Source organism: Macrobrachium nipponense, chromosome 13 (assembly GCF_015104395.2).
Source record: "Macrobrachium nipponense isolate FS-2020 chromosome 13, ASM1510439v2, whole genome shotgun sequence".
NCBI classification, from domain to species: domain Eukaryota; kingdom Metazoa; phylum Arthropoda; class Malacostraca; order Decapoda; family Palaemonidae; genus Macrobrachium; species Macrobrachium nipponense.
In genome coordinates this window covers 38494572-38516348 of record NC_087206.1, presented here as the reverse complement: position 1 = coordinate 38516348, position 21777 = coordinate 38494572, and the positions used below count along the sequence as shown (strand labels likewise).

The following is a 21777-nucleotide window of genomic DNA, read 5'->3' as shown; positions in this document are numbered from 1 at the left end:
ATGCGATTCGAGTTGTGCTAATTCACAATAGCACGAACTTTTTATTGGAACCTAACTAATTATCATACATAAGTTCTTCACAATTGTGCAAGTTTTTGCGAATCCTCCAGAAACACTGCAAAACCCTGCTAAAGTGTTTATGTTTAATTTATTATGTAAATTCTTAAGTTTTAAAGCCTTTGTGTATAAAATCTTTATTAAAAATTTATTATTTTAATTTTGTATATACAGTGGTACCTCGAGATACGAAAGGCTCAACTTGCGAAAAACTCGAGATACAAAAGCCAATACAAAAAATTTAACGGCTCTACATATGAAAAGTTTTCAAGATACAAAAGGTTTCTGTAAAGTCCGAGATTCGCCCGAACCACCAATAACAATTTTGAAACTCGCGCGCCGCCAACTTAGTAGACTCACCATCATCCCCCTGCTCTCTCATTGGTTCCTGATGCTAGTCACTGCCCTGAGATCCTTCTCTCCTATTGGTCAGCATCCCTCCCATCATGCATCTATGTATTTGGTGGCGTGCCTCGGCCACTCGGTACCAGCATCGTTATCATACGCACGCGGTATTCATTTGGTCTAACGATTTCGTTGCACTATACGTACTTGATTGTGTTGTGCAAAAACTTTATTCTACTTACACGTAAATTATGTACAAGATAACGTAGTCATGGGTCCCAAGAAGTTGAAATTCACGGAAATAAGCCAATGCTCTCTTTGGAGACAAAGATGGAGATTATCAAGAAGTACGAAGCTGGTATGCGATTGAATGTGATTGCCTAGGAATACAGCCGAAATCCGCCGACAATAGGCACCACCCTTAAACAGAAGGCTGTCATCAATGCAGCTACACCTTCCAAGGGCATCACTATTTTGTCCAGCAAAAGGACCCACGTGCATGACGAGATGGAACGGCTGCTTCTAGTCTGGATAAAAGACAAAGAAATCGCTGGCGATACGATAACGGAGACTGCAATCTCCCACAAGGCCAGAAATATTTTCGGCGATTTGATTGCCCAGGCGGAAGACGACGGAGGGGAAGGGACGTCAACACAAACCCCAGACTTCAAGGCTTCACATGGATGGTTCAAGAAATTTCGTTAACGGACTGGTATCCATTCGGTGGTGCGGCATGGGGAGGCTGCCAGCTCGGACACGAAAGCGGCCGAAGCATTTAAAAAGACGTTCGACGAGATGATGACCAAGGAAGTCTACAGTTCTCAGCAAGTCTTCAACTGTGATGAGACTGCCTTTTTTGGAAAAAAATGCCTCGTCAGACGTACATCACGCAGGAAGAGAAGAAGCTACCCGGGCATAAGCCTATGAAAGACAGGCTTACGCTTGCACTTTGTTCAAATGCCAGTGGGGATTGCAAGGTGAAAGCCCTACTTGTCTATCATTCCGAGACTCCTCGAGCCTTCAAGGCCCACAAAGTGCTTAAGGAGAAGCTTCCAGTGATGTGGAGGGCTAATGCAAAAGCCTGGGTAACGAGGCTTTTGTTCACCGAGTGGTTAATCTGTGTTTCGGTCCGACAGTGAAGAAATTTTTGGAAGAGAAGCGCCTCCCCCTGAAATGTCTGCTGGTGTTGGACAATGCCCCTCCCCACCCTCCTGGCCTCGAGGAAGACATCCTAGCAGAGTATTCCTTCGTCAAGATTCTTTTTCTTTCGCCCAACACCACCCCTCTCCTCCAGCCCATGGACCAGCAAGTGATATCGAACTTTAAGAAACTGTACACGAAACATCTTTTCAAGAGATGTTTTGACATCACCGATACCACAAACCTCACCTTGCGTGAATTTTGGAAGGAGCATTTCAACATCGTCATTTGCATCCGACTCATCGTCCATGGCTTGGCAGGTTTCGAGGCGAACCTTGAATTCCTCATGGAGGAAACTCTGGCCTGATGCCGTATCCGCCCGAGACTTCGACGTGGGTGAAGCTGGTGCTGCAGATTCAGGAACAGTTGACGATCCCGAAACGGTTTCCCAACCAGATCTTGAAGACATCGTTGCACTCCGCAAGTCTATGGGGCTGGTCATCGACGAGGACGACGACAACATAACGTTGTTCAAGAGGAGTTCTCTAGCAGCGGCGAGGAAGAGGAGGAGGACCCTATGACAACGGCAGAAATTAAGGATGTTCTAGCCCCTTTTCATAGTGTAATCGTTTATAGGAGGAAAAAAAAAAAAAAAACCCCGAAAAGGCTCTCACAGGTCGTATGCTTACGCAGTTCGATGACGTTTGCCCGAGTCGTTTCAGGAACATTGTGAAAAGTAGGCAGAAGCAATCTTCCTTGGATCGTTATTTTTTAAAGAGGTGTTACGATTATGTTTATATTTTGTAAAAAATGATTTGCATTAATCATATGTCCGGGGAATAATTGTTTCTGTACTCGATAATCATTAAGTATGCTACCACCTGTCCCTTCAGTCTTGAGACTCCTTGCCGAGTCTCGTTTTCTGTTAACCTCCTTGGCTTTATAAGAGCATATGATTGGCTTTCAGACTACAGGACCTTTAACCTCTACAGCTAATCTGTGGTGGTAACTACATTTAGTTTGTTTTACATACTTGAAGAGTGTTTGTGAAGTAATTATTTACAATTGTTAAGTATTCGTAAGTTCTTCTTATTTCATTTGTATGATTTGTACTGCCGTTATTTATTAGTAACTTGTGTTATTTGTGTAATTATATATATATATATATCTAACATTTCTTTTATATTTAATTTACGTTCCTTGATATTCTGGTTTGATATAAAGTGACTGTGGGTGTTTGTGTAATGACTCCTCTCCTACTCCTAGACTAACTCATAGGAGATCGTTACATTTTGGGGGCCTGACCGGGATCACAAGTTGCTGCTTTCAATAACTATTAGTTTTATTCGGAAAGTGTTTATCATGGTAACTTCACACACACGTCTGTATGTAGAATAAACTGCTTTTTCGGTATCAAATATCAGGATAATGTTTTTCGTAATCTGTTGATTATTTTTCAAATAGGTTTTTTTAAACTAAATGTATTGTCAATTATTAACTACTGCCATAATTTTCAGTTGAAGTTTAAGTCAGTGTAGCTTCCCTAAAGTGTTCATCTTACTGCTAATCCCTTCAGTAGATTAAGTTCTCAGTCATTTATGCCGTGTTGGTGTCTTAGCAATACCTTGCTCCCAATAGTATTGACGAGTTTAGAGTTAAAAGGGCACTTCGTGTAGTTCCTTGCTCCTTGTTTGACTGTTATTAGGGAAAATATCAAGCTATCTTTTGTTGTAGTGACCTAAGCCATGTCACTATCGTTAAAGTAGTTTAGTCTGGACTAGCGGTTTGTTCCCGTACAAACAGTTAGTCTTCACATGACTATGGTTTCGAAGCATCTGAAATTTGTTCTTACGACTGTTTCGTCTTTATGCTTCATTCATACTCATACAGGCAATCCCCGGGTTACGACGGGGGTTTCATTCTCAAGACGCGTCGTAACCCGAAAATCGTCGTAAGCCGGAACGACGTTCTTGAAAACATGTACACAGGGAAAATTTCACTAATTTGCAATTTTTCTTAGGGACGTATCTCTAAAATTATACTAATTTACTTTTTTCATGTGCAACACTGTGTATTCACAAATTACTGTATATTTTCATTAAAATACAAGAGAGAGAGAGAGAGAGAGAGATTACATAAAACCATTAAATTCATTGACCATTGTATGGCATTGTTACTTTCCCAGCTCCGAGTGTCACTGGAGTTATGAGGTAGGGTGAGAGAGAGAGAGAGAGAGAGAGAGAGAGAGAGAGAGAGAGAGAGAGAGAGAGAGAGAGAGTTTATCTCTCTCTGTTCTCTCAAAAAATACTTATAACGCTTCCAGCGAAAGTGAGGGAGGGAGATACCACTATGACACATTATTATCTTGTGTGGCAAAAGAGAGAGAGAGAGATAACCTTAATTAAAAGTGACATGGATAGATTAGTATTGTATTTCTTTAAAATACTATCATGTATGAATTTTGTAATTACAGTTATTATTATTATTTGAAAGTATTAAAAACAAATAGTACAAGTACATAAAAAATCTCGAGTCTCAGTAAATACGCGAGAGAGAGATGAGAGATGTGGGGGAGAGAGAGAGGAGAGGAGAGAGAGAGAGAGAGAGAGAGGGGGGGGGGGAAATTTTATGAGCACTTGATTGCAACACAGCAGCTCCACCCCCCCTTGGCTGTCACAGAACTTGATATATCTGACAGTTTTAGTACCTGGAGTTAGAGAAAGGTTACTGAAAGAAGACTGGGATTTCCTTCATTCTTCCATAATTTTTTAAATATATAAGCTAAAATCTTACTAATTCACTATGGTATTCTCTTTAATGAATTGATGTTATTGCTGTATAAATTAATATTAATATTTGAAAATAGTAAATCATTTATTTATCACACAAAAAACACACATCTTTGTAGGAGAGAGAGAGAGAGAGAGAGAGAGAGAGAGAGAGAGAGAGAGAGAGAGAGAGAGAGAAATTATTATTTTTATTATGTGATATCATTACAACTTATTAAACTTACTAATACAGTATTAATCAAAATTAATATTTGAAAATTAGTAAATCATTTTTGTATTATAAAAATGTATTTAGTCATGAAAATAAACATCAAAATACACTAATTAGTGATTATTTTCGTCAGAAAATACAAAGAGAGAGAGAGAGAGAGAAACTATGGTTTTTATATCCAAGTCTAAGTAGAGTATAAATGGATTCTTTAAGTGAAATAATGTTTCAATGATATTTTGCTGTTTTGTATTAAAAGATATGTATACTGTTTGAGAATGCGTTCCTTATCCTTGACTATGGTTACCATACGGTTTAATAGCGTAAATTAATTTATGCGCCCTCCGCTCAGAAACTAGTTCTGCGTATGGGATATCATTAAAAAGCATAAAAAACCGTCGTAACCTTGGAATTTGCGTTGTAATCTAACCAGAAACTTAGTTTTGTTAATTATGTATACTGGAAACAAGCAATGATTTTTTCATTATTTGCGCTTTTGGACTGTTATAAACTGCGCATCCCAAGCTAGTGCATTCATTTGCTCGGAAACTAGTTCTGCATATGAGGCGTCACTAAAAAAATTTAAAAAATACGACAAAAAGTGTCGAAAATCATCATAACCTCAAAATTTTTGTTGTAATCTAACCAAAAACTTATTTTTATTAATATACTGTGCTAAAGTATAAAGGATTCTCATCATAGTATGCGTTTTTTAAAAGCGTCGTTAACTCGGAGCGTCAGCATCGTAACCCAGGGGGATTTTTCAATGAATATTTTAAAAAAAGCGGCGTAACCTTGGAAAGTCGTAAGCCGGAGCCGTCGTAACCCGGGGACCGCCTGTATATGCAAATTTTATTTAAAATTTTGTTAAACGTACGTATCTAAATGTAATTTTCGTCAGAATAATTTTCGATGTTGCCTATTAGTCTTAGTGATTTTCAGTGTCATTGACAAATTTTTCACTGATTAGACTTCGACCAACTTTGATATGTTCAATTTCCTTTACTACTCATAACTATTGCTTGTATACCCTGGCACTAGTTCGTGCTTTTGCATTTTAATGACTTAACTCCTGATATTTTGTATCGTTAGAGTAATAATCTCCAAAATGCCTTTAGATGTATCAGAATTTGTAGCAAACCCTGCCGGTAAACTTTTTCTTTCTCAAGCTAAGAAGGTGGACTTGCTGTCCCTTGCTAGTCAGCTTAAAAGTCAAATTCTAGACTATTTTGGATTACTATATTGATGAGGATGTTTTTACTGAAGAACAGGTAATCAACTTGAGGTCAAAGCATAGTAAAGTAGATAAAGAATTAGAGCTAGCTAGAATACAGTTAAGATTAAGGGAAGTTAGCAAAGAACAAGACGATTATCTTTCTCGGAAGAGGTTAGAGGAAAAGCAGAAGCTTTTGGACTTGGAATATAAGATTAAAGAGATTAGATTAGATTATAAAATTTTTGGTGCATATTAGATTAAAGAGGCAGAGTTGAATAAGAGGTTGGAAGAGGAAAAGGCTAAAATAGCTTTAGAAAAGCACCGTAAAGAGTTTGATATTTCTAGTTCTCAGCCCATTCATTTTGACTTGTCTAGAGCAAGAAAGCTTGTGCCTTTTTTTGATGAGAAAGACGAAAGTTTTTTCATAGCTTTTGAAGATATTGCTGCTAATCTAGAATGGCCTGCAGATCAGTGGTTATGGTTAATTAAACCCCAATTACGTGGCAAAACAATTAAAGTTGTATCAAATTTAATTGGTGAAGGTTACAAGGTTATAAAGCAGAATATTCTAGACGCTTATCCTATCACCAGCGAGGGTAGACAATTGTTTCGGAATGCTACTAAGACTAGAATTTGCTAATCAAAAGCAAAAACTTAGGTTATTTAAAAAATGGCTTGCAAGTGAAAAAGTCGCTACCTTCAATGAATTAGTTAATCTAATAGTCTTGGAAGAATTCCATCGGAGATTACCACCACCTATTTCGATGTATATAGCCGAGAGAGGGGTCAAAGATCTAATGAAAGCTGGAAATCTTGCTGATAACCATAGCTTAATTCATAAGAGTAAGCCTAAAATTCCTGATAAAGATACTTTAAAGAAATATGATGGTGATGGTGCAACTGGTATTAGCTCTTGTGCTTATTGTAAGCAGCCTGGCCACACAATAAAGAATTGTACAAAACCAGGTTGCAAAGTGGCCAATAAGTCTAGTAAGGTATCCCAGTCAGTGGTTAAGAAAACTAGTTTGCATTGTGCTGTTGATCAGATAGATTATTTCAAAGAATTTGTTTGCCATGGCCTTCTCAATTCAAAGAAAGCATCTATACTAAGAGATACAGGGGCTGCTCAGTCCATAATACATAAGAGTCTTGTTCCTGATTTAAATTTACTAATGAACATGTAGTTGTTTCAGACTTTTCAAGTCGTAAAGTATTGCCACTTGCTGAAGTAAATCTTGATTGCCCGTATGTTAATGAAACTAACAGTTGCTGTCACTAATAATGAATTTCCTGTTAATGTAGATCTTGTCCTCGGTAATGATTTAGCTGGTAGTAAAGTAATGTGCAATTTGATGATTTATGATCTTGAGAGCAAATGTGATAAACAAGAGTCACAAGGTACTAAGCCTAAGGATTCAATTTGTGTAGTAACTCGCTCAAAGAAATCTACTGATGAGCAACCTAAGAATGTACCTAATGTTTCTATTAATCATTCAAACTTACCTGATCTGTTAAACCTTTCTAAAGATAATTTTGTTAAATTACAGCAGGAAGACGGTAGTTTGAGTAATTTATATGAAAAGGCTGTTCAGAAATCAGATATTGACAAAGTTCCTTGCTACTACATCAAGAAGGGAATACTGATGCGCTTGTTTCGACCTTCTTAATTGTCGGCGAAAGAATCTTGGGCAGACTGTGAGCAGGTTCTAGTTCCATTTTCACTAAGAAGTAGGATTCTTGAAATTGCTCATTGTGCCGATTCTCATTTAGGGGTAAGTAAAACTTATCAGAGATTATCTTTTAATTTCTACTGGCCAGGAGTGAAAAATGATGTAAAAAGCTTTGTACAGTGTTGTCATATCTGCCAGATAGCGGGAAAGCCCAACGAGGTGATACCACCTGCACCATTAAAAACTATTGCCATTCCACATGAACCATTCAGTAAAGTTGTTATAGATTGTGTGGGTCCTTTGCCCCAAACTCGTAAAGGTAATCAGTATCTGCTGACTGTAATGTGTCCTACCACAAGATTTCCAATTGCCATTCCTTTACCTAATATAGCTGCCAAAAAGATTGTAGAAAGTCTCATTAAAGTGTTTACTGTCTTAGGTTTTCCTAAAGAATTTCAATGTGATAGGGGAACAAATTTCAAAAGTGAGGTTTTCCAATCTGTCTTGAAAGAAAGAGCTGCATATTAAACAATCATTTTCTTCAGCTTATTATCCACAGTCTCAGGGTGTGTGGAAAGGGCACATCAGACATTGAAAAGCTTTCTTGGAAAATATGCCTTGGAATCTGCAAGAGACTGGGATGAAACCCTGGATCTCTTGATGTTTGTGATACGCAGTGTTCCAAACGAATCCCTTGGAGTTTCTCCGTTTGAAATGCTTTTTGGTAGAAAAGCTAGAGATATGCTAAGAGTTGTTAAAGAAAATTTAACTGGTGAGGTTGAAGTAGTCATTCCTGTAACAGTTTCTAAGTATTTGCAAAACATGAAAGACAAATTTGACAAAATTCATAAATCTGCCTTCAATAATCTGAAAGTTTCACAAGAGAAAATGAATGAAAATTATAACAAAAAAGCTAAGGTGCGAAAGTTTACAGTTGGTGACAATGTTTTAGTATATTTTCCAATTCCAGGATCTCCATTAAAACATAAGTTCTCTGGACCATATAAGGTATCAAAAGTGATAAATAAACTTAATTATGTTGTCTCTACTCCTGACAGGAAGAAATCTACCCAGCTAGTTCATGTCAACCTAATTAAACCTTACCATAAGATTTCTTCAGTGTTAGTTGATAGCAGTGTGCAACCCTGTGAAGTAAGTGTGCAACCTTGTGGAGGAAGTACTGAAGACTACGATGAAAAAGATAGCCACTTAGACATGAATACTTCATGGACAGATTTTTCCAACTCTGATATTCTTGCATCCTTATATAAGTATTTTGAATGCGTGACTTGTGAGCACAGAACACAATTACAGAGCCTGTTACGTAAATATGAAAGTGTGTTTTCAGATATTCCTGGTAACTGTAATATTGTTTTACATGATATAAAGCTTCTCCCTAATACCTTTCCTATTCGACAACAGTACTATCATATTGTGGGTGAAAAACTACAGTTAATGAAAAGTTAAGTTGAATATTTATTAAACAATGGATTAGCTTCCACTAGTTGCTCACCTTGGGCTTCGCCTTGCATTTTAGTTGTCAAACCTAATGGGAAAGTAAGGATGTGCACAGATTATAATAGAGTGAATAGTGTTACAGAGAAGGACTCTTAACCACTTCCTAGAATACAAGAAATCTTAAGACAATATAGGAAATTGCAATTATTTAACTCAAATAGACCTCTTAAAGATTAGATTAGATTATAAAATTTTTGGCACATAGCCAAGCGCCGTAGACCTCTTAAAGGGATATTATCAGATTCAGTTAACTGAAAATGCTAGAGATATCAGTGCATTCATTACTCCTTTTGGTTTGTTTCAGTATAACGTTCTTCCCTTTGGCATGTGTAATGCACCTGCAACCTTGCAGCATGTGATGAATGAGTTGATCAAAGATCTTGAAGATGTATATGCCTACTTGGACGACTTGGTTGTTGCAACAAGCAGCTGGGAAAAACATTTTGAAACATTGGAAGTATTGTTCCACAAACTTCACTCAAACAATCTGACCATTAATCTTTCGAAATCTTGTTCTGGCAATGCCAAAGTTAACTATTTAGGTCATGTAATTGGTAGTGGTTCTGTTGTACCTAAAGATAGTTTAGAATACCCGGTTCCATCTAACCGTAAGCAAGTACAGACTTTCCTTGGGATGTCTGCTTATTACAGTAAATTTTGTAAAAATTTTGCTTTTGTTGCAAAACCTCTCTATGAACTTACATCAGCTAAAGCAAATTTCATCTGGTCACCAGAATGCCAGAACTCTTTTAATCAGTTGAAACTAATGTTAACCTCTCATCCAATCCTAAAATGCCCAAATGTGTACAAGCCTTTTTATCTGCAGGTTGATGCTTGCAACACAGGTATTGGTGCTGTGCCTCTGCAGTCAAAGGATGAAAAGCCATCTGACGAATCCCCATTGCTTCCTGTATCATACTTTTCCAGGAAGTTCTCCCCAACTCAGCAGCGTTGGTCTACTGTAGAGCAAGAGCTCTATGGTGTTGTAGCTGCACTTCTACATTTTGGCGTATATCTGTATGGAAATACTCCTGTGACACTTATCAGACCTGCCACTGGCCTTCCTTGAAAGGGCCAAGCTACATAACTAAGAAACTGCTCCGGTGGTCTTTCATTATCCAGGAATTCAACGTGAAAGTGAAGCATATTCCTGGAGCAGAAAATAAAGTAGCAGATGCATTGTCTCGCATTTAGGCATCTTAAAGCATCCCTCCCATCCATCATAAATGGATGATAGTCGTGAAACCTCTCAGCTGCCTTTTAGCACGGGGGAGCTGTTACGATTATGTTTATATTTTGTAGAATATGATTTGCATTAATCATATGTCCAGGGAATAATTGTTTCTGTACTCGATAATCACTAAGTATGCTACCACCTGTCCCTTCAGTCTTGAGACTCCTTGCCGAGTCTCGTTTTCTGTTAACCTCCTTGGCTTTATAGAGCATATGTCATTGGCTTTCAGACTACGGGACCTTTAACCCCTCTCCAGCTGATCTGTGGTGGTAACTACATTTAGTTTGCTTTATATACTTGAAGAGTGTTTGTGAAGTAATTATTTACAATTGTTAAGTATTCGTAAGTTCTTCTTATTTCATTTGTATGATTTGTACTGCCGTTATTTATTAGTAACTTGTGTTATTTGTGTAATTACATATATATATCTAGCATTTCTTTTATATTTAATTTACATTCTTAATATTCTGGTTTGATATAAAGTGACTGGGTGTTTGTGTAAGGACTCCTCTCCTACTCCTAGACTAACTCATAGGAGATCGTTACAGAGGCCTTTAGCATTAGCAGGAGTAAGCAAAAAGGAAGAACCAAGTGATAAAAAAAACAAAGTTGTAAGCAAAAAGGAAGAACCAAGTGATAAAAAAACAAAGTTGAAAGTGGTGATGAAGTTGAAATTCTGTATAACAAAAAATAAATAAATAAATTAATTAATTAATTAAATTTCTTATTTTAGTTTTTTGTAAAGTTAAGTGTTAGTTTTGTTAATGTGTTTCGTAAATTTGAGTTTAGTTTTCCTTACATTTTTTTGTTTCGTAAAGTTAAGTGTACGTACGTATGTGCGTATCTGCTGTTTGTCCTCCTCCTCCTCTGCCGCCACTTTCTGAGATAGCCTCACTCGAAAGGTAAGCTTCCACATTTTACATACAGTATTTCTTGTATACCATGTACATTAATACACTTTATTTATAGGTTAATTTGCATTATGTTATTAAGTTAGGTATTGAATGGTCCAATTTGTTGTAGTATTTCATTGTTTATAGGTCGATTTAGCTTTATTATGAAATTTACTGGGGTGTTTTTGAGGGCTTGGAACGGATTAGCCATTTTACATGTAAAATGTGGTCCAAGATACGAAAACCTCATGATACGAAGGGCGCCTTGGAATGGATTAATTTCGTATCCTGAGGTACTACTGTACATAAATATGATACAATTGTAATTACAGCACCTACAGTTAGTGCATATATGCACTACAAGATGCAATACCCATTCACAAAGTTATGCACTTTTTGAAGATGATATCCTTTCAGAAACTTTAATTTCTGAAGTACTTACTAGCATACCACAATTAGTATAAGTTTTCATGCTTTGAAGTGTAAAATCTGTATGGAGATTCTGTGTATGCTACTTATATTTTTTTAAATATATTATTTTTTTAAATATATACAAAGGCAGTACGCAATTCTCAGTGTTTGTCACTATATAAGGCCTTCATGATCAACTAGTAAATATCAGACATAACAGAGTTGTTGTTCATTGAAAATTACTATCTTAACTTCGGAGAAAAGTGCTGGTACAATCTGTATGTACTATGTTATGTGATTCAAGCACATACAGTTAATGTACTCGGAATGGATTAATTTCGTATCTCGAGGTACTACTGAACATAAATATGATACAATTGTAATTACAGCACCTACAGTTAGTGCATATATGCACTACAAGATGCAATACCCATTCACAAAGTTATGCACTTTTCGAAGATGATATCCTTTCAGAAACTTTAATTTCTGAAGTACTTACTAGCATACCACAATTAGTATAAGTTTTCATGCTTTGAAGTGTAAAATCTGTATGGAGATTCTGTGTATGCTACTTATATTTTTTTAAATATATTATTTTTTTAAATATATACAAAGGCAGTACGCAATTCTCAGTGTTTGTCACTATATAAGGCCTTCATGATCAACTAGTTAAATATCAGCAACTAAGCAGAGTTGTTGTTCATTGAAAATTACTATCTTAACTTCGGAGAAAAGTGCTGGTACAATCTGTATGTACTATGTTATGTGATTCAAGCACATACAGTTAATGTACTTTCAGAAGATGTGATCCATTCGTACTTTTTAAGAGATGACACCCCTCCAGAGTTTTACCTCGCTCATATGACGTATGTATTTCTCTCTCTCATTCATAGTTAGCCCTCACACTAGTATTTGATTTTGAAATGATTGCATTTTACCTTCACCCTCTACAAACATTACATATATGCATACGTTTCCTTTATTTCGTTAAATTGTGCACCTTCGTTATAACACACTTATGAAGTTCACTCAGTGACGCAAAGAAAACTTCTTTTACTCTGAGGGAAAAAGAAAATGGCATCCCATGAATTATGGGTAATGTTAGTAGACGTACAAAAATGAAAATACATGTACGTAGTAGTTACTGAAACTATTTTTACACCAACCAGTTATTTCTTTTTTAAGGGTAATGTATTAGGCTAACTTTTAAACCAAATTACAGTAACTTTTAATTTCATTTAAAAGTTAGCTTAATACTTAGGGAGCATGATTAGGGTAATATTTAGTGTTAAAACTTTAGAAGCAAGCATTTATTAGCATTTTTAGAGACTTTGCCAAACCTTTGTGAAACTTCCCCTTATGTGAGGGGGTCTGAAACCTAATCTTGCGTAAGTTCGGGGTATTACTGTATGTAAACACTGATAATCACAATATATCAAAAGAACACACAAAACAATGAAAAAAAAAAACAGAACACCAAGGCGAAGAAAGAACAGGAAGTGTGTAAAAAACCAGCTTCTATGCTACAAAGGGTAGCACACGTCCTGCTCAAAGACAGTTTGAGAGAGAACTAGTAATTCACGGCATATACGATGGAGAGAAGAGGTCGGGACTCCAACTACTCTCTCCCCACATTGGCCGATACAGTCATGCTACCAACCTTGTTCTATTTTTAACCGATTCGATCTGCGCTTTGAGGTTTTTACCCATATGTCAAGGCCTATGGTTTGTTCTGTATATAAACAAAATTGTTTTACTCTATGGAAACTGCTATATAATAACTGAAAAGTCTAGTCAAGAATACTTCACATTTACAGGTATAGTACTTACAAAATTAGCTTTAGTTCATCAACTTTAAGTCGGTCATCCATTTTTTGCAGAAAAGAAATTTTTTCCTGTTGAAGTTTAGAAATCTCTCTTTCTAATGAAATTATATCTTCATTGATCTTTGACACATCTTCCTCATCTTGGGACTGAATCACCAAAAAAATATGAAAAAAAGTAAAGTTAAAATCAATATATCACATAATGCCTTATAAAATCTTAATAATGCAATAGAATCAAAAGCTCATTCAATTACCAATTAGTTTTATATTCAACAAAATACTCTACCAACAATTAATGTACACATATAATACAGTGGTACCTGGTTTGTCGAACGTTTCATATGTCGAACTTTCTGTTTTTCGAACAAATGCTCGTACTTCGAACTGACTGATGATCTAGTTTATACTTGTATTCGACGGCCTACTCGGTCTTACAAGTTAAACTGTACTAATTTATTTTTTCACTTACAATATATAGTTTAATGATAACAATATTTGACAAAATACATTTTAAAGTATAAAGCATTTAATATGAAATTTAGCTTTCAATATAACATTTAGCATAAAAAATGTATAAAATCGTACGTAACCGTGGTGACATCATGCCCAGCTGACCTGTGACTGAATGAGGGAGTGTTGATATGTTGAGGAGAGAAAAAGAGTTAAAATATTATTGTATGCATGTAAATGCAATAAAAATTCACATAAAAAGGGAATTTCTCAATAAATTTAACGTAATGATAAAGTATGAAAACAATCAAATGCAATACAGAAAAAAAAAAGTCTTAACCCTTATATGCCGACTGGACGTATTTTATAAACGTCGACATTTTTTGTCTCTCGGGTGCCGACTGGACGTATTTTACGTCGACATACAAAAGTTTTTTTAAAAATTAGCGGAAAAATACTTTTAGGCCTACCAGCCAAAAACTCTTGAATCATGCGCCTTGGGTGATGCTGGGAGTTCCCGGATCAAGATGTTGTTTTGTTTACAATCGTTACGCAGGCGCGCAAGCGCGAATTTCTTTCTTGCCGCACTAAAAAGTATCTGTGACACATCTCGGAAATTATTTCGTCACTTTGACATAATTTTTGTACCATTTTAAATTAGCCGTTACATGGACTATTATATATGAAAATGTGCGCATTTTTATGTAAAATACAACAAAAAATACTCATGATTGTAGCTTTTATCAGTTTTGAGATATTTTCATATAAATAATGATAAGTGCCAAAATTTCAACCTTCGGTCAACTTTGACTCTACCGAAATGGTCGCAATTGTAAGCTAAAACTCTTATATTCTAGTAATATTCAATCATTTACCTTAATTTTGCAACTAATTGGAAGTCTCTAGCACAATATTTCGATTTATGGTGAATTTATGAAAAAACTTTCTCCTTACGTCGCCGTTGGGGTAACTCTTCCGAAAAAAACAAAATCATACATCGCGGATTGTGGTAATGTTTGCACCATTTAAAATTAGCCGTTACATAAAGTTTTGATTATATGGAAATGTGCGCAATTTCATGCACAATACAACTAAAAACAAACCCATGGTTGTAGCTTTTATAAATTTTGAAATATTTTCATATAAAAAAGTGACAAATTTTCAACCTTCGGTCAACTTTGACTCTACCGAAATGGTCAAAAAACGCAAATGTAAGCTAAAACGCTTATATTCTAGTAACATTCAATCATTTACTTTCATTTTGCAACAAATTGAAAGTCTCTAGCACAATATTTCGATTTATGGTGAATTTATGAAAAAATAACATTTTCTTTACGTCCGTGCGGTAACACTTCCGAAAAATGAAAAAATCATATGTGCGATTGTGGTAATGTTTGCACCATTTTAAAATTAGCCCGTTACATAAAGTTTTATATATGAAAATGTGCGCAATTTCATGTAGAATACAACAAAAATAAATGAAGGAGGTAGCTTTCCTCATTTTTGAAATATTTGCATATAAATCACAATAAATAGAAAAAAAAAACCACATTCGGTCAACTTTGACTCTACTGAAATGGTCGAAAAACGCAATTGTAACCTAAAACTCTTACAGTCTAGTAATATTCAGTCATTTATCTTCATCTTGAAACAAATTCGAAGTCTAGCACAATATTTAGATTTATGGTGAATTTAAAAAAAAAAAAAAAAAAAAAACTTTCCTTCCCTCCGCGCACGGATTCTCCGCCACAAATCTCCGAAATGCGTACGTCCCATTCTCGCAATATTTGCTTCGTTTCATATTAGGCATTTCATAGAGTTTTATATATGAAAATGTGCGCGATTTCATGTAGAATACGACGAAAAATATTTGAAGGTTGTAGCTTTTCTAATTTCCGAAATAATTGCATATAAAAGAAAATATATTAAAAAATTCGACATTCGGTCAACTTTAACTCGTCAGATATGGTCGAAAACTGCAATTGTAAGCTAATACTCTTACAGTATAGTAATATTCAATCATTTGTCTTCATTTTGAAAGAAATTGGAAGTCTCTAGGACAATATTTAGATTTATGGATGAATAAAATTTTTTGAAAAAAAATATTTGTTTACGTCCGCGCGTTACGAATTCATGCATTATTTTGTGATAATATTTTCTCTGTGTTGATTTTATCATTTTACAATGTGTTATATACCAAAAGGATTGCAATTTAGTGTCCATTACAAAGAAAAAAAGTAACTTGTTACCTTTAACCGTTTTGCACACAGCGCGATTTGAATACAATTATATATGAAATTTTGTTTTTGCGCTATCATATATCGCATTATTTATATATGATAATGATAATTTTTTCATTTCTGATGGTTGCATACTAAACTTCAGCCAATTACAAAAAAAGGAGCCAAAAATGAACTCTTAATCTTCAAAACTAAGCGCGCTGTGATTTTTTGAAAAAAATATTTTTTCCGCTTCCGCGCTCACTCCGAAACACCTCCGGCACACGGGAGACAATTTTTATTTTATCGCTTCGGTGTTTAAGGGTTAATTGAGCCAGTGTCCAGTGCGTTGAGTGAGACGGTCTAGTTGAACAATATTAACAAAATAGTAAATGAAAGAACAAAGCTTTTCACAGTAAAATTTAGCACAAATGATAAACAAAATCATTCGTCACTGCAGTGATACACAGGTAACTTGAGGTAGAGGGAGGTAGCGTTTATATCTTTTAGGAATAATGAGTGAATGATTTCAAGTTATAGTGCATCAACGTATTGTTGAGGAGAGAAGAAGCAGTAAAATCTTTACTATAATGTGTATGTAAAAGCAGTACCAATTCACAATAAATTGAACGTCTAGTTGAACCCAAGGTATACCTTATTCTATATACCTTGGTTGAACCAAGGTCTAGAGAATATAAGGTCTTGTCATGTGCAGCTTAAACTGGGGTACAGGATTAAACAGCTAGGTCATGATGTCACAATAACCGCAGTCAGGCCCCTTAACCTATAGCAATCCTGCCTTTACTTTCTCTTTATTTATTTTTCTAAATACTTAAAGCTATTCAATAATTAAATTAATAGTCAGATGTAGGTTCTTCATTCTACTATGTTCAGAAGAATAATCATAAGAGATATTATTAGAACATTTTCACCAAATAACATTGAAATTATAGAAAACCTACCTTTGCTTTCTTCTTTTCATCCATTATTAAATACTACTATCTGTTTCCAAAGGAAAATAATAGTCAAAATAAAAACTATTTTAATATATTAAATAATCATGAGCAAGTTCTAAAGAACATTCTAAACAATAATATAAATATGTCTAAATTACACATTTAACAGATCTCCATAAAATTACCTTTTGCACATATATAGAGCTATGTCGCTAACTTTTCAATCTATGCACCGCTTTTCTGGAACTACTAAGTGTCTGTTCAAATTTCGAATTCTAAAATCTGTATGGCATGGAACAAAATATATAAGACTTTTGAAGTTATTTGGATGTGACTGCTAATTATATCCGCTAATTTAATTATCGCTCCTTTTAAGGCTGTTAAAACATTTTCTTCCCATGGTGAGAATCAAACATCTTATCCATACATTTCAAATTATCAAGAAACACTACGTTTCATTAGTTTCCCTTCACTAAAACTTATGGCATCAATCTTTGTGTCTTCTTCCTTTGTTACTTTTGCTCCTAAATATTCCAGTTGTGGAATCTTGCGAGCAATGAGCCCGCCAACATATGGCATCTTCCCATGTTTGTTCTTCCACTTCCTGGTCTTTGAAGTCATCACTTTGATCATCCTTATTAAATAGTGGTAAGCAAAATAAAATTGCTGATATACTGGTTCTTTCTGAAGGGAATTTCCTTCGTCTTTGAATGATGAGTCTTGCTTGTCAGGGACGTGGGAAAATGAGGTGAATGTTACATTTTCACTGTTGCAGTTTTAAACGTTCTTTGAGCTTACAAGTCTGCTGCCTTTTCCTAAAAGGTGGGCTCTGAGACTATGTTTAAATGCAACTGGTGATGGGTGCTGATCGTACGCTCCCATTTGACTTTTGCAACCAAAAAAAGTGCCCCAACCCAACCTGATTTAGTCTGTAATTTAGAGTATACGTCATGCCAAGTTTTTATTTTGCTATTTTCAGCAAGTCAGACAAACGATAGAGCATTGTACTTTTCTTCACTTTCATTTCTTTAGCGGTTCTATTCATGTCTTGAAAGATTTTGTCTTGCATTTACAGGATTAGTCACGTAAGCATTTCTTGATGATTTTCTATCTGTTGGCAGTCCACAATAAAACGGATCAAACTATATATCAACAAGCCGAATGAAATGGCTTGTAATTTTCCAGCCCTTCTCTTCAAATATCCTTGGTTGTCGAAGTGATAAAAAAAATTTATAAGTACTTTTGGACAGCAGTTGCCCAGCAAGTTTAACTTTCATTCGTTGCATACCTATAACAACATTGATATGTTTTTCTGAAAGTTTATAAGCTGTCCGAAGATCACTTCATTCTTCTTTATTAGCTCTCTAACTGGACCATTGTGAGCGTATGTACTACATACAGTTGCCTTAAAGTGTTCCTTTACCCCATCCCCTTATGTTTCATGAAAATGGCCTGGTGTGTAACACAGCAATGAAGCCTGTTTGTCTTGTAATGAGGGATGTGAATGGTAGAGATATTGGATGCCAATGCTCATATTTTCTAAACACTACTGTAGACAATGTGTTAATGATACTAATGATATAGGAATAATAGTTTACATTGCCAGTGAATTAAGTCATTAAATATATAGAAAAATCATAACCGAATAATAAAAATAGCAATGGTGAAAATCATATTCTGTGTTTACTAACCATAATTGTCAACCTTTGTTCCATTCAGGTGTGGCTGCTGCAGGTATTTGCTTGGATCATACTTTTGTTCATGGTAGATCATTATTTAGTGTCAATTTCACACCCTCACCAATATTGCTGTGTCTTTGTGGATGGCAACACAGCGATATTAATGAGGCTGTGAAAAGTTATTGAAGTCAAACTAACTGTTTCAAATATCTTGTTCAATATTTAAAATTTCCCTCCACATGTGACCTAACTAAACATCAAGAGGAAATCATCAATTGTATTTTCATTTTTATGAAAGTAAACTCCACGATGATCATTCACAGAATAGTGAGGTTCATATGAGTTCATGACAACTATGGTGGTAGTTCAAGAATTCATCGGTTGTTAAAGACCAACTTGACAATGGAATTACCCTGTGTACAATTAGCAATTTGACCTTGCAACCAGATGCACCTTAAATGGATAGATACATAGAAATAAGAGCTGGATTAAATTGCTTTTGCTTTCAGCATTTGCCAGGTTTTGATTTTATTTCTTTACATTTAACTTGAATGGCTAAATTTCTCCCCTCATTTGTTATCATATAATTATGAGTTTTCATTATTAAAATCAGTTGGTTTCATAAATGAAGTTATAGCACCTATCTAAAAACTATGTAGTAATACACAATTGTCATGTTCACTGTTTTTCACAACCATAATTTCATATTAGCCTTTGTTATAGGAGTCAAGCAATACAGATTGATTGAAGCTTTGTCCTTATTATTATTATTATTATTTTTTTTTTTTTGTCAAATTTCCATTCTCGCAAAATTTCTTACATTGAAAAAAGAAACCCACAAGATTACCAAGTATAAATTGTTTACCTTTGAGTATTAATATAGTATTTTACTAAAACTTAGAACTTTCAGGCCTTAACTGTAGCCCATTCTCAAGGAATATGGATACCACCTTACTAGAGAGAAAAATTAAAGTCTAAATGAATGTAGATAACTACTTACTGGAGGTAGCTTTGAACTCCAGGAATATGGATAACTACTTACTGGAGAGAAGCATTGAAGTCTCCATGAATATGAATAACTACTTACTGGAGAGAAGCACTGAAGTCTCCATGAATATAGATCTCTACTCACTGGAGGCAGCATTGAAGTCTCCAGGACACAGATAACTACTTACTGAAGACAACATTGAGTCTCCAGGTCACAGATACTTAGTGAAGGCAGCATTTAAGTCTCCAGGGATGTAGATAACTACTTACTAGAGGCAGCATTGGAGTCTCCAGGTCACAGATAACTGCTTAGTGGAGGTTAGTAAGTTGAACGTCCCGTCCATGGATTGTATAATAACTAACTTGTGATGTGGTAGGTAGTCCAAATTGAAGTCTCCATGGATGTAGATAACTACTTAGTGGAGGTAGCATTGAAGTCTCCAGGGATGTAGATAACTACTTAGTGGAGGCAGCATTGGAGTCTCCAGGATATAGATAACTACTTACTGGAGGCACCATTGGAGTCTCCAGGGAAATAGATAACAAATTAGTGGAGGCAACATTGAAGTCTCCAGGGATGTAGATAAATACTTACTGGAGGCAGCATTGGAGTCTCCAAGTTACAGATAACTACTTAGTGGAGGCAGCATTGAAGTCTCCAGGGACGTAGATAACTACTTACTGGAGGCAGCATTGGAGTTTCCAGGGATATAATAACTCATTACTGCAGAGAAGCATTGAAGTCTCCAGGAATATAGATCACTACTTATTGGAGGCAGCATTGAAGTCTCCAGGTCACAGATAACTACTTAGTGCAGGCAGCATTGAAGTCTCCATGGATGAAGATAACTACTTAGTGGAGGCAGCATTGAAGTCTGCAGGGATGAAGATAACTACTTAGTGGAGGCAGCATTGGAGTCTCCAGGTCACAGATGATCTGGAGACTTCAATGCTGCCTCCAGTAAGTAGTTATCTGTGACCTGGAGACTCCAATGCTGCCTCCACTAAGTAGTTATCTGTGACCTGGAGACTCCAATGCTGCCTCCACTAAGTAGTTATCTGTGACCTGGAGACTCCAATGCGCCTCAGTACGTAGTTATCTGTGACTGGAGACTCCAATGCTGCCTCCACTTAGTAGATATCTGTGACTTGGAGACTCCAATGCTGCCTCCAGTAAGTAGTTATATGTGACCTGGAGACTCCAATGCTGCCTACAGTAAGTAGTTATCTACATCCCAGGAGACTCAATACTGCCTCCACTAAGTAGTTATCTGTGACCTGGAGACTCCAATGCTGCCTCCAATAAGTAGTGATCTATATTCCTGGAGACTCCAATGCTGCCTCCAGTAAGCAGTTATCTGTGTCCTGGAGACTTGAATGCTGCCTCCAGTAAGTAGTTATCTGTGATCTGGAGACTTCAATGCTGCCTCCACTAAGTAGTTATCTGTGACCTGGAGACTCCAATGCTGCCTCCAGAAGTAGTTATCTGTGACCTGGAGACTCCAATGCTGCCTCCAGTAAGTAGTTATCTGTGACCTGGAGACTCCAATGCTGCCTCCAGTAAGCAGTTATCTGTGTCCTGGAGACTTGAATGCTGCCTCCAGTAAGTAGTTATCTGTGTCCTGGAGACTTGAATGCTGCCTCCAGTAAGTAGTTACCTGTGTCCTGGAGACTTCAATGCTGCCTCCACTAAGTAGTGATCTATATCCCTGGAGACTCCAATGCTGCCTCCAGTAAGTAGTGATCTGCATCCCTGGACACTCCAATGCTGCATCCAGTAAGGAGTTTTCCATATTAGTGGAGACTCCAATGCTGCCTCCAGTAAGTAGTTATTCACATCCCTCGAGACTTCAATGCTGTCTCCAGTAAGTAGTTATCTACATCCCTCAAGACTTCAATGCTGCCTCCAGTAAGTAGTTATCCATATTCATGGAGACTACAATATTTCTTTCATGTTAGTAGTTATCTACATTAATGGAGACTGCAATGCTTCTCTCCTGTAAGTAGTTATCCATATTCCTTGAGACTTCAATGCTACTCTTCAGTAAGTAGTTATCTATATTCTTGGAGACTTCAATGCTGCCTCCTTAAAGTAGTCATCTGTGTTCCTGAAGACTTCAATACTTCCTCCAGTAAGTATTCATCTGTGTTTCTGGAGGCTTCAATGCTGCAAGTAGTG

The 21777-nt window shown here is 36.1% G+C and overlaps 1 protein-coding gene across 1 annotated transcript in view; it reads right to left on the bottom strand.

Annotated features, from left to right (window-relative positions):
* The window catches only part of LOC135225750 (putative leucine-rich repeat-containing protein DDB_G0290503), a 562436-nt gene that overhangs the window by 15590 nt on the left and 525069 nt on the right, over positions 1 to 21777 (bottom strand). Inside the window, exon 5 of the mRNA XM_064265148.1 lies at positions 13312 to 13454. Within this exon, the coding sequence (XP_064121218.1) occupies positions 13312 to 13454 (143 nt within the window). The remainder of the gene's footprint in view (positions 1 to 13311; positions 13455 to 21777) is intronic.